Genomic DNA, 12,495 nt, shown 5'->3' on the forward strand with positions numbered 1-12,495 from the left:
ACACAGCAAACCTTCTTGCCACAGCTCGCATTGATGTGCCATCCTGGATGAGCTGCACTACCTGAGCCACTTGTGTGGGTTGTAGACTCCGTCTCATGCTACCACTAGAGTGAAAGCACTAACAGCATTCAAAAGTGACCAAAACATCAGCCAGGAAGCATAGGAACTGAGAAGTGGTCTGTGGTCACCACCTGCAGAACCACTCCTTTAATGGGGGGGTCTTGCTAATTGCCTATAATTTCCACCTGTTGTCTTTTCCATTTGCACAACAGCATGTGAAATTGATTGTCAATCAGTGTTGCTTCCTAAGTGGACAGTTTGATTTCACAGGAGTGTGATTGACTTGGAGTTACATTGTGTTGTTTAAGTGTTCCCTTTATTTTTTTTGAGCAGTGTAGTTGGAGTCATGCCTCAGCAGTTTGAAATTAAACTCAATGATTTTAGAGCAGCTAAATTAATAAGCAACCCTTAAGTTTTTAAAGACTCACTCATTTCCTTTTAGTGACTGAGAACAAGAAGACCATGTTCTCAGTCATCTGCTGATTTGAGCATTGGCCCTTCTACTTGGCGTTGCCACCTCATGGAGATAAATATCCGTAATATTCATCACAGCAGTTAAAACTGAAGAAGCCTTTCAGATGAATGACAACGTCTTCAATCAAAACTCATGTCCAGTAATTAGGATCTAACTTTCTCCAGACAAGAGCACTCCAAACTTGGATTGGGGCTGGATGCAAAACAACTTGGATCCACATCCTCATTGGAAGGAAATTAGGACATATTGATTATTATCAATAACATTATTTAAGTATTTTAATCAATACTATGCCTGATTTGTCTTTACAGTAAACGAATAATGTGTTTCACAACTGAAAATCAATGTCACTCAACTGTGGGACATTAAATCACAACACAGAGTTTCCAAATTCATATGAAAGCTTTTTTCAAACCAAAAGCATGTCCCTGAGCTTTTTCCGGTTGAGCCTGTTGTTGGAGCAAAAATGTCCCTACTTCTGACGTCTTTGCAGTTAAATATCTTATTAGCTCCAGCTCTAAGTGAAGTGATTAAATTCAGACAGCAATGTGACGTAGAAGCAACCATGAGATCTAAATTAAGATGGAGAGACCATGCAGTGGATGTCACATGTAGGCGCATGAGTAGACGCCTCAGGTTTAAAATCACGTTTTGTAGTGTTTGATTCTTCAGCCTCTTTAACATAGAGAAAACGTGACACATGGAAAGTGGTTTTGGTTTTCTACTGCAAATTGTTTTCTCCCTACATTTCAGAAGTTACGAAAGCAGTCAAAAGAGAAAATAATTAAATGGTTTAAACATTCCCGAATCATGTGCTTGAGGTCAAAAGCATTAAACAGTACTTAGTGCAATGGTTTAAAACATTAATATAACGATTAGAGCTAAAATGATTGATTAATAAAAAAATTAATGCTCTATTTTGTCAATTTTTCAAGCAAAACATTACGATTATTATTATGAAATATTATGATTATTATGCCTCTAAGTTATGAGACTTTGCTGTTTTTCTTTCTTATTTGATAGTAAATGTATATACACTGAACAAAATTATAAACACAACCCTTTAGTTTTTGCCCCCATTCATCATGAGCTGAACTCAAAGATCTAAGACTTTATCTATGTACATAAAAGGCCTGTTTCTCTCAAATACTGTTCACAAATCTCAGAATCTGTGTTAGTGAGCACTTCTCCTTTGCTGAGATAATCCATCCACCTCACAGGTGCGGCATATCAAGATGCTGATCAGACAGCATGGGTATTGCACAGGTGTGCCTTAGGTTGGCCACAATAAAAGGCCACTCGAAAATGTGCAGTTCCATCACAGCACAATGCCACAGATGTTGCAAGTTTTGAGGGAGTGTGAAATTGGCATGCTGACTGCAGGAATGTCCACCAGAGCAGTTGAATTGAATGTTCATTTCTCTACCATAAGCCGTCTCCAAAGGTCCAACTGGCTTCACAACCGCAGACCACCTGTAACCACACTAGCCCAGGACCTCCACATCCAGCATCTTCACCTCCAAGATCGACCAGCCACCCGGACAGCTGCTGCAACAATTGGTTTGCATAACCAAAGAATTTCTGCACAAACTGTCAAGAACCGTCTCAGGGAAGCTCATCTGCATGCTCGTCTTCCTCATCAGGGTCTCGACCTGGCTGCAACTTCGCACAGCCATTGAAGAGGAGTGGACCAACATTCCTCAGGCCACAATCAACAACCTGGTCAACTCTATGCGAAGGATATGTGTTGCACTGTGTGAGGCAAATGGTGGTCACACCAGATACTGACTGGTTTCTGAACCCCCACAGATATCCCCACAATACAGTGAAACTGCACATTTTCCAAAGTGTTGCCTTTATAATTTTGTTCAGTGTATTTGCCTTTTGGACTGCTTTCACTATTTTTAAATCATCAACTGAGAAGCTAGCTGCCAATATTCATCGAATTGGTTGAGCAAGCTCCGTGATCCCTTGCTTATTTTTGACATTAGCAGTTTTGCTAATATCTTAAAAATTAAGACTTAATTTCCCATCCAACCCTTTTATTTTTGTCAAAAAGATGTTGTGGTTACTAAAGTTCATTAAACTCGCTCCAGACCTCTAGATCAAAGCCAACACCTCTGATTTGTAACTTAATTTGCAATGCAAGAACAGCACCATCCTCCTGCGTTTTGCTGTACAACACTATCTCTATTTGGTTGGCTGAGACTGCCAGTGTTATTGATGAGGGTCTTTCAGCTTTATAGCATTTATGCAGATATCTCAAAATGAATGCAGTAACAATTTATCAACATTAAAATGCCACACAGTTGAATCAAAACCACAATGCATTCACTTCATTTGTTCATTCAGCATTTCCTTGGAGAACAATTAGTAACACTTTTTGTGCAGGCCTCACTCTTCCAATAGGATTACTGAAGCAGATAGAATTCAATACACAAACCGCTCTGCATGTTGTCTTCAGTGCAGCAGATATGTATCCACTCACGATGAATAGATGTCTTTAGTATCCCTGCAACTCTATTTCCCTATGTACAGAAATGTACATTGTAAAAACAGCTGGCTAGAATGTGTTTTTCATCCAAATGCTCCGGTCTGTCAACGCAACCTCTTTTAAAAACTATATTTATTCACCTGGTTTGGTCATTCATGAAACGATAATACATTCAAGTAAACATTCACAGCTCAATAATTATTTGTTGACATACTCATGGTTTCAACTCACATAAGGTTGTGTTTCTTCACAAATGTCATTAAAATCTTTTTTTCAAGTCAGTTGAGAGCTTGCAGGCTTCCCTCTGACAACATCACTGGACATTATTACCTTGTATGTTTTTTTGTGAAACCCTTCACATAGTAACTGACAACAGAATTATTATCACCACTACTACTCAAAGACTGAACATTGAGTCTACAGTCTGAAAAAAAGAGTAATGTTGATTAAAAAAAACTTGAGGGACAAATTATGAAACAAAAATAAATTGACATTGGAGGATGGTGAAATTGTTTGAATGGCAGTAAGTTTTAGAAACCATAATGGCCATGAAGCTAAAATTTCTTGAGACTGAAAGTTCATTGCTGAGCTTTGAAGCAGCATACAAAATATTCTCACCAAAAGGTCCATTCAGTAGATTTCCTGGAGCAGTCAACTCTATTACACAACCTTCCTCAGCAGATGCCCAGGTGTCACGTGACTGTTGAAATTTTATTCCTCTGAGCACTTCAAGGGCTTGTTTTAAAAACTGAGATTGAAAAGTTTGTTCTTGTGGTGAGATTATTTTGTCGACAACCAGTATACTCTTTTAAAGGTGAACTTTAGCAGCCTCTGATTGTTTATTAAGAGTGCTGATTGCTAAAGTAAGAGTTAAAAAATTGTTGATAGCACTGTCAGCAGCTGCTGCTTTGTGCATCAACAAACTGGTCCTCCATGTTTCATACAGCTGACTGAGTCTCGCTGCACACATAGATGTTGCTGGGCCTCACTCTCCTACGGCTCCTGCCTGGTACTCTGGGACAAAGTCTGCAGCTCTTGGGAATGAACTCCTGACAGGCCTCCCTGAACTTCCTGATCCTCCAGCAGTAGATGACAGGGTTGAACACTGTCTTCAGGTAGCTGAGCCACAGAGCGCCTATGCTGACTGGGTAGAAGACCGAGCTGTAGTAGAACTGTCGGCTGAACACGGCCAGCAAGCTGACCACCGTGTGCGGCAACCAGCACACAGAGAAGCCGACAAAGAGGATGAGGATGGTGGTGAAGGCTCGGGTCTTGAAGCTCATATCCACCTTGATCTGAGGCGGCCGCTGCAGCCCGGTAAGTCTCATTTTGCTGACTTGGTTGAGCGCTGGCAGGCAGGAATGCTCGCTGGTGTGGTTGTGGATGCGCAGGGTGTTGCGACGCACTGTGTTGAGGATGCACAGGTAAGAGTACAGCATGACAGCAAATGGTACAAAGAATACTGCTACTGCTAACAGCACTGTGTATCCACGGTCTGCCAGAGATTCACTGTATCCCAGCACACACTGCGGCGCCCAGGCACCCCCAATACCTGCTGCACCTGTCCTCCACCCAACTACAGACGGCAGGGACACGCACAGGCTCAGCACCCATGAGCCTGCAATCAACAGTTTAGCTCTGTGCGGGGTCAACTTGTCCTGTCGCTGCACAATGATGAGGAAACGGTCCACACTGATTATGAGGAGTATGGACACCCCCTCCAGGACGAACAGCCAGTACAGCATGATGGATGCTCGGCAGAACCCGCTTCCAAAGCTCCAGTCGGCAGTGGCCACAGTGACTGCAGTGAAAGGCATGCAGAGCAAAGACAGCATTATGTCTGAAAAGGCCAACGTGGCAAGGAGGAGATTGATCGCAGAACGCATGGCAGGTTTTTGGTAAACAATTAGACACACAATCGCATTGCCGAGGAAACCAATAGTAATCATGAAGATCATTATGCCTGCCAGGGTCACGCGCAGAGTGACTGATATGAGGGGAGTTGCCGCTTCTGACGGGAGACTTTCCGCTGCTTCCTCTACATTGTCCGGCTCCATGAAGTCACACTCCTCCAGCAGGCTTTCATTGCAAAAAGCCATCGCAGCTGTTATCAGGGGATATCAGCCCAAAAGAAGGTACATGTTTGAGTACTGCTTCGGTATACACATTAAGTTGTCTTCCAATAGTTGGTCGTCCATGGCAATAACTGAAATAGAAAGACAAAAACATCCACAGACAAGCATTTTTTTACTTTGTGAAACAGTCAAAATACAAAAGAGTTTTTTATCTGACAAGGTGTACAGTATGTTCAATAATTTTATTGGGTGTCGACACGAATTAACAGTGCACTACATTAACCGTGTTGTCGGTCTGCTGCTGTAAACATGACATAGCCACAGAAAACACTGACTGGGTGTCTCATCAGATAGTCAGAGGAGTTCAGCTGCTCTGCGATCTATTACTCAGTGATACTTGTAAATTTGAAACAGTGAGAGGAGGAGTGATGTTCCCATGATGCTGAAGGAGTTATATAAGCCGTAGGACTAACCCACACACACCACATTGAGAGATATAACAGCCACACAGGACAGACATTTGCTGCTCACTGGCTTACGTGAGGTTGATGATTAACAGCTGAGCTGTACAGATTTAAATGGGTGCATATACAAACATTCACACCACCTACTCTCCAACACACACAGTATGTTTAATGGCTCACACATGAATAGAAATACGCACATTTACACAACACGAGTTTAGTACACACCCATGGTGCAGTTGCCTGTCTTCTGTCGGCTTAGCAGAAGCTGATTCTTGGGTAATGCTTCAGACTCTGATGCAACCGGGATAAAAAATAGAGGCATCTTCAGGACACACACACAGAACACGTCTGTTGCTATGGTTTCCACCTCCTGCTCTTGGCGCAAGTGTTAACGTTGTGTTGAGGTCATCCTGGCGTTCAGGTCTCAGATGCTTTCCTCCAGGTGGACTGGCACATAGAGACAAGAAGATCAATTAAGGTTCATAACCTCCATGTTTAATGCTAGTGTTACCAACTAGATTTGATACACCTATTTGCAGCAGATACTTTGACTTGTCATATTAGTAGGTGTTACTAATAACACTGTTCTCGTAAAGTGTCCCGGTAAGCCATTGACAGTGTGACAGTGAGCCAGCATGCACGATACCAGGACCCTGAAACTGAAGCAGCAAAATGGAATTCAGCCATCAATAATTTAATTATTTAGATCTGTGCTTTTCCTCCTGTGACATTTCAAAATGTCTTCTGTGAAAAAGGCCTTCAGTTGCTTTTCTGTGATAGTATACACACTTTGTCACTGCAAGAAATCTACATGTAATATTAAGGTGAGACAACACAGTCAGTGACGGACCCTTTTGAAGGGTGAGGAAAATGACATGGCATATACAATAAACATGTAATTTTGAGAAAACGGCTGTTAAAGATTAGCTAATTCACAAGAAACGCGCTATAAAAATTATTGTTTGTCACATGAACACACATATCTGAATATGTGATGGTTCACCCAGACAGGTAAAAGGAAATCATCCCTTCAGTGATTGTAGCTGCATTTTTGCACAAACCCCAGTTTAGGGCTGCATAGTGTAGCTAGTTGTTGCCAAGGCAACAAGGTCACCAATTCCATGGCAACAAGCAGCCTTCTCTATAATAAAATATTTTCTGCAACTTAGGACTTTTTGCAGGTGATAAACATCAACACGTCTGTCTTAAGGTCTTGTTTCATGTCATTATCTTCTGGTATGATCAATACAGGTATAGGCATAAGGTAGCAAATAAGAAACAATGGGATCATGTGGCCTTCATGACAATAGAATACAATAAAATGGCTTAAAATGTTAATACAATTACCTTTCTAAATGATTAGCTGCAAATTATGTCAAGAAGACAATGGGATGACATGACCTGCAGGGGGCTCCCAGCTGCTTATTTCCACAAAAAACAGGTGGTTTTACTCAGCTCATCTCAAGGACTGATTCAATAGACTATACAAGACAAAATAAATGGATGAAACAATATTCAGATTAAGTACTTTTAGAAGGTTATGGTGCGTCAGTTCCTCCATGCAGGCATATGTTAACTGTTTTCCAGTAGGCTATTACACTATCACAGTGATGTATAATCTATTTTCCCTGTATTGATAACCCATTGCTTAGGTTACAACCAGTAAAATTTATTTTACATAGCGCCACCACTGAGCTTGAACATTGTGTTCTCACATTTCCATATATTTCTATCCCACACCTGCGTTTCTCTGTCCATCACAGGCGGCTCTGCTCTCTCAGCCTGTCTGAATCACTACTGAGGACAACGAGTCAGTGCAAATCTTACTACATTATAGGCATTATAGGCAAAATACCAGTTTTTTTCTCTAAGCAGGGGGATCAACACCAATACATCTTTCAGCATTAACCAGACATAAATGGGCCTACCTTGACGTAACATTTGATTTCAGGTTTTATGCTTGTCTCTCGTCGAGCCAGTCAGCTCTGCGACCGTGTTTCCCTCCCTGTGCATGTCGAGCCTTTCCTAAAATATCCCACTTTGAACATTTTACTGCTGTATCGATCGCCATCGTGCCGCCTGCGGGTGATGCTGACGCCAGAAGAGCAGGTGGTCACTGATTTAAAGGAGCAGTGCGGAGAATACATTGATTTTGATGCCTGAATATTTAAAAAGGTGCGGCGCTCCCAGTATGTTGTTTTCTTATATCTAGCATATTACTAATTAATCAATACCTATTAATCAATCAATATGCCAACATGTCTGCAACTCATACACCCAGCACACCAATATCAAATGTGCTTTCCAAAACCTAACACAACAACAAAAACAACAACAAACAAATCAATGGTCCAGTGTGCCTTGTAGGCCTATGTACCAGATAGCACAATCGGGTTGCTTTTATAGAAGATGCTCAATAAGACGATCTCCTGTACATGGGCTAGATAATTGAAGTTTTTTGGGTATTGAGCTGATTCACCAACAGCAATACAAATGATAATATTTACATCATTTTGACTAAAACAAGCAAGCAAAAGAAATCTCATCTCATGGAATCTTAAACACACACAATGATATGTAACACTATGTATTGGCTCTATGCAAGAAATAAAGTATTACACTGAAAGAGAAGTGAATTAAGTCATTGAGTGTATTGTAGAATAAAGGGGAGCCATTTGAAGGATATACAACATCTAACTTTTATTAAACCCTCATTTCCAAGCTTTTAAATTTCTCATCATCATTTATGCTTACACTGTAGGTCTGTGTGCACATCCCATAATAGTCAATTCTGATGCGGAATCTTCACACAATAATCCTAAAGACAGACTCTCTTCCACTGCCTCAAACAAGGTTCTGGTTGAAATTAGTACAGTGTTTCAAAGGTTATTAAATAGCATTAATCCAACCATCTCAAATTGAGAGGGTTTTGCCATAGGATCAGTGTCTTGCCACCGTAAAAATTCTGAAACATGCGTTCATTATTTTGTCCAGAAGATGGCAGCATTGTACGTTAAATCCATAGACATGTCTGTGTTGGTGTGGTCATGTTTTTATTAGGAATATAATGTTTTAGTTCAAACGTGTTTAAGTTGCAGTACCTCCTTTTACAGCATTACCTGGCCATAATCCTTTCACAGCAGCAGTTTTGACTCAGTATATTGCTAAAATTCTTATGTTGTGTTTTGGAGAGGAGCCTATACCACACACCAGTGATAGAATGCTGACTGAGTCCAGATGTGTAGAATCACATCTGCAGAGACTGATTTTTTTTTAAGGTAATTCAATTGTAATTCATTTAGATTTTTTAAAAACCGATGTATTCTTAATCTTCACACACGGTTACATTCACAGACTTAGCATACAGATTTTTTTTCATGGGCATGCTTGTCTAAATTGGCATCGTGCCCATGTGGTGAACATGCCCATCAAACGAGTTCCACTCCACCGGTCTGGCACATGCATGCTCGTCACGTTCAGTGGCACCCACACAACAAGCTTGCTAGTGACAGAATTAATTTTCCTGTCCATTATTTCCACAAATGTTTGCTTTAATTTCTACCTGATGGAGAGACTTTGGTACTCTGTCATTCACCAAAAAAGCAAACATGGACAAAGTGAAAAATGTTAACCACTAAATCAGAAAACCCTCACAGTACTGACTGAGTCTTGTGCAGACAATTTTGTGATACATTTAGGATAAATATAACAGCTTTGACATTACAGCCATTTAAAATGCACTTTTTGGGTCTTTTATACCTGTTTCCGGCTGCCTCCAGGTAGGAGTTATGTGTGTCATGAGTTTTCACACTGAGTTGGCCACAGTGTGTTAATCAGTGTTAGACTTTAGTGGTTAACCAATCTGTGCAATGTGAAAATAATTAACACTGAACAGTGGGGACTGATAATGTGCAACCCACAGTGAAATAGTTGTAGATTAAAACTTTGCTGTTGTAAAATAATTCTTTGAATAGGTGCAGGATTGTGTCTGTTGTATGTGACTGCACAAACTGTGAGACACAAACAACAAGCACTGAAGAGGGGATTATCATGCAATAATTGCTTTATGTAAAGTACCTCTGAACAAGGCTTTAAGAGCAATTATGAGCAATTATATTAGCAGTTTTTATTGGAGTAGGAAACAACATCCTTAGTGTGTAACTGCAAAAATCCCCTGTTGCACTGATGCAAAAAAAACAATACGCCAGTGGTGAATAATACTAAATTTAAGTAGCGCATAAATACACTGACTACATGTTTTACTATCATCATAAGCGCAAATGCACTTCAGGTGAGCTGAGCCATTTCTGTTGATTGAGGGGTTTTGGTTTCAGGTTACTGTAACATCATCAGCTTGTACCTTCAGATCCCTGCATTAATATTCAGAAGATACCTAGCACATGGGATGACAAAACCCTTTAAAGGGCTTTTTATCCCCCAATTCCAGCCTTATCTCCCATCTTTACATCGCTAGGCTTTAAGGGGATCACACTGCAATCCTGCCAGCTTATATTTTGCCTCCATTTTTATCAGGGAACTTGAGCTTTTGTAGCTAGGTGGGAACACATCATATTAAGGCTTCGGTAGATGATTACAGTGAGCTGTGGTTACCACCTTTCCACCTCTGTGTGATATTCCTGTGGTGGCTGGGAGCATGCAGAAGTTGCAGAAGAACATTGTGTCGACTGCAAGTGGTTTTCATGGCAGAATGTTGTATATGTCTTTGGGCTGTTTTACGTCACTTGGTGCTGACAAGCTCTGTATGCCACTTGATGGCAAGTAATAAGTCACTAAAAGTTTTCAATATTATCATTGTCTGGTGAAAACACTGTTTTTGTTTTTGCAAAATGCCTATTTATCTGCGGCTGAGAAAAACAGCTCAATCTTCAGCATTTTTGAGTTTGACATGGTTTAATCTGCTCACTAACAGCAGAATCTTAGGTTAGGTTTTACAGCAAGTTGCCGGTAAAGTGAAAAACATAAAAACACCAGCAGCGGCCTGTGTTCACAAGGTTTTTATTTAAAAAAACTTTGAAAAACCGGTTCACTCGTGTCTAATGTTTCTGCTTTCTAGTGAATTGGCCTCATAAGCTGGTGAAATAAAATCAACATGTCCTCTGCATGCGTACTCCTCTCCCTTTTGGGTATTAAGGGATTGAAAATTGACCTGGAGTGACGACGGCTGTATAGGCTGACGTGTAAAGACCCAGTTAAACCACACATTCATACAGGCAGACTGCTATTTATCACCCACGAGGCCAGAGTTTCCCATAAATCCTGTCACAAGACACATACACACGCACAAACACACACCTTGCACCCTTTTTGACATATTTTAGTGCCTTTCAACATGTGCATTTTAACAATAGTAAGATTGATTTAGTCTTGACATTCTTAAGACACTTTTGGCCCAAAAGGGAGAGAAATCCATGCAAACAATTTATTCAAAACCACATAAAGAGTGACAGAGTTTCTAAAAATGTGCCTGTCTGTCACTTGTATGTTTTCAGTGTCAATGTGCAAGCTTCTGGAAGATATCCAGTAAAACAAACATCCTCAATTTGCAATTAAAAGTGTAACATTTGCAGTAATGCATTAACTTACAGGCTTATGTTTATTCCTCCGTGCTCTCTTTAGTTCGTCAGCAGCTACTTTATACCAGCAGGCCATTGACCCTCCAAGTATTGCTACAACCACCGCTTCTCCTCTGCTTATTCCACAACTCCCCACCGTTGTCTTTATTGTCAGTGAGATATTTTATTTAAAACGTCAGCTCATGTATGTATAGGCCTATATATTTCTGCTCGCATGTGTTTTTGTCTGTTGTGTTTGTCGTGATCAGAGACAGAGCGAAGACAGGTTGTTTTTTTCACAGCCTGCCTATCTGCCAAACCCATCATTTGTGGCAAATGATCCGCTGCCTCGTGTCCCTCCATCTCGTTGTCACCTTGGCAACCGCTGCCGAGGTGAACTGCCAGCTGGGATAGCCGACCTCTGCTGGCTGCGATCCACAGAGCCGCAGTCCATAGCACTGCCACAGGATGTATGTGGCTGGGCTGACATACAGTGTATCAAATGTAGATGTAAAGTCCAACAACAGACTTACGTGCTGAGTTCAGTCAGTTTCAGATGGGTCAGCTTAACACAACTAAAACTGGAAATGTTGTTGGCTATTGATTTATGTTACAGTATAAATTGTAATGATAACTTAATGAAGCTTCTGGGGCTGCATCTAATGATTGTTTTAATATTGATGAATCTGCCCAGTTAATTTCTTGAATAATCATTTTGTCTTTAAACTGTAAAAAAAAAAAAAAAAAAGCAAAAGAGAGAGAGATTACCAATTATAATTTCCCACAGCGTAAGAACATGCATTCCAATAGTACATATGAAAGTCCAAAACTCAAAGATATTGAGTTTATTATATGGCAAAGAAAGTCATCAAATCCTCATATCCAAGAAGGTGGAACCAGCGAAGATTCGAGTTTGGATTTTTTTCTTGAAAGATTACTGTAATAATTGCTCGATTATCAAACATTTCTGTCAATCAGCCAGTCGGTTTCTCATCTTGATTAATCAACTGTTGCAGCACTAGAAGCTATTAATAAGAAAGCCCAGCATGAACCTTTTAAAAAGTTCCAAACTTTAAAACTTTATAATTAGGCTACTTTTTTCACTTATGTATAACTTATATATATGTAGATTGACTTAAATTCTAATGATTGGTTTATTTGACATCATGTTTAATATTTCACTGTGTGTGTGTGTGTGTGTGTGTGTGTGTGTGTGTGTGTGTGTGTGTGTGTGTGTGTGTGTGTGTCTCAGGAGGAACCTTAATGCCATTTCAGATCTCTTAACACAATTATTTCCTTATGTCAAATTTATTAAATAAGTAGTCTATTCCATGAAAATAAACACAGTGGA

General features: G+C 40.3%; 1 protein-coding gene across 2 annotated transcripts; it reads right to left on the minus strand.

Moving 5' to 3' along the window:
* Nucleotides 1-2,355: 2,355 nt before the first annotated feature.
* On the minus strand, nucleotides 2,356-7,674 carry gpr45 (G protein-coupled receptor 45). 2 transcript variants are annotated; one of them, XM_038719524.1, is made up of 4 exons: nucleotides 7,500-7,674; nucleotides 6,919-7,052; nucleotides 5,797-6,018; nucleotides 2,356-5,235 (listed from the first exon to the last, which is right to left on the minus strand). In XM_038719524.1, the coding sequence occupies exon 4, from the start codon at nucleotides 5,126-5,128 to the stop codon at nucleotides 3,968-3,970; it is 1,161 nt and encodes a 386-aa protein (XP_038575452.1). In that variant the 5' UTR covers nucleotides 5,129-5,235; nucleotides 5,797-6,018; nucleotides 6,919-7,052; nucleotides 7,500-7,674; the 3' UTR covers nucleotides 2,356-3,967. The 2 variants fall into 2 exon arrangements, with proteins under 2 accessions (XP_038575452.1, XP_038575451.1); XM_038719523.1 differs by lacking the exon at nucleotides 6,919-7,052.
* Between the last annotated feature and the right edge of the window lie 4,821 nt (nucleotides 7,675-12,495).

Source organism: Micropterus salmoides, unplaced genomic scaffold (genome assembly GCF_014851395.1).
Source record: "Micropterus salmoides isolate LMB-PRFRI ecotype aquatic unplaced genomic scaffold, ASM1485139v1 Ms_hic_scaffold_15, whole genome shotgun sequence".
Taxonomy (NCBI): Eukaryota; Metazoa; Chordata; class Actinopteri; order Centrarchiformes; family Centrarchidae; genus Micropterus; species Micropterus salmoides.

What these genes read in the sequence shown, in the direction of transcription:
- gpr45 (XM_038719523.1), bottom strand. Translation starts at nt 5,128, where the DNA reads ATGGCTTTTTGCAATGAAAGCCTGCTGGAGGAGTGTGACTTCATGGAG.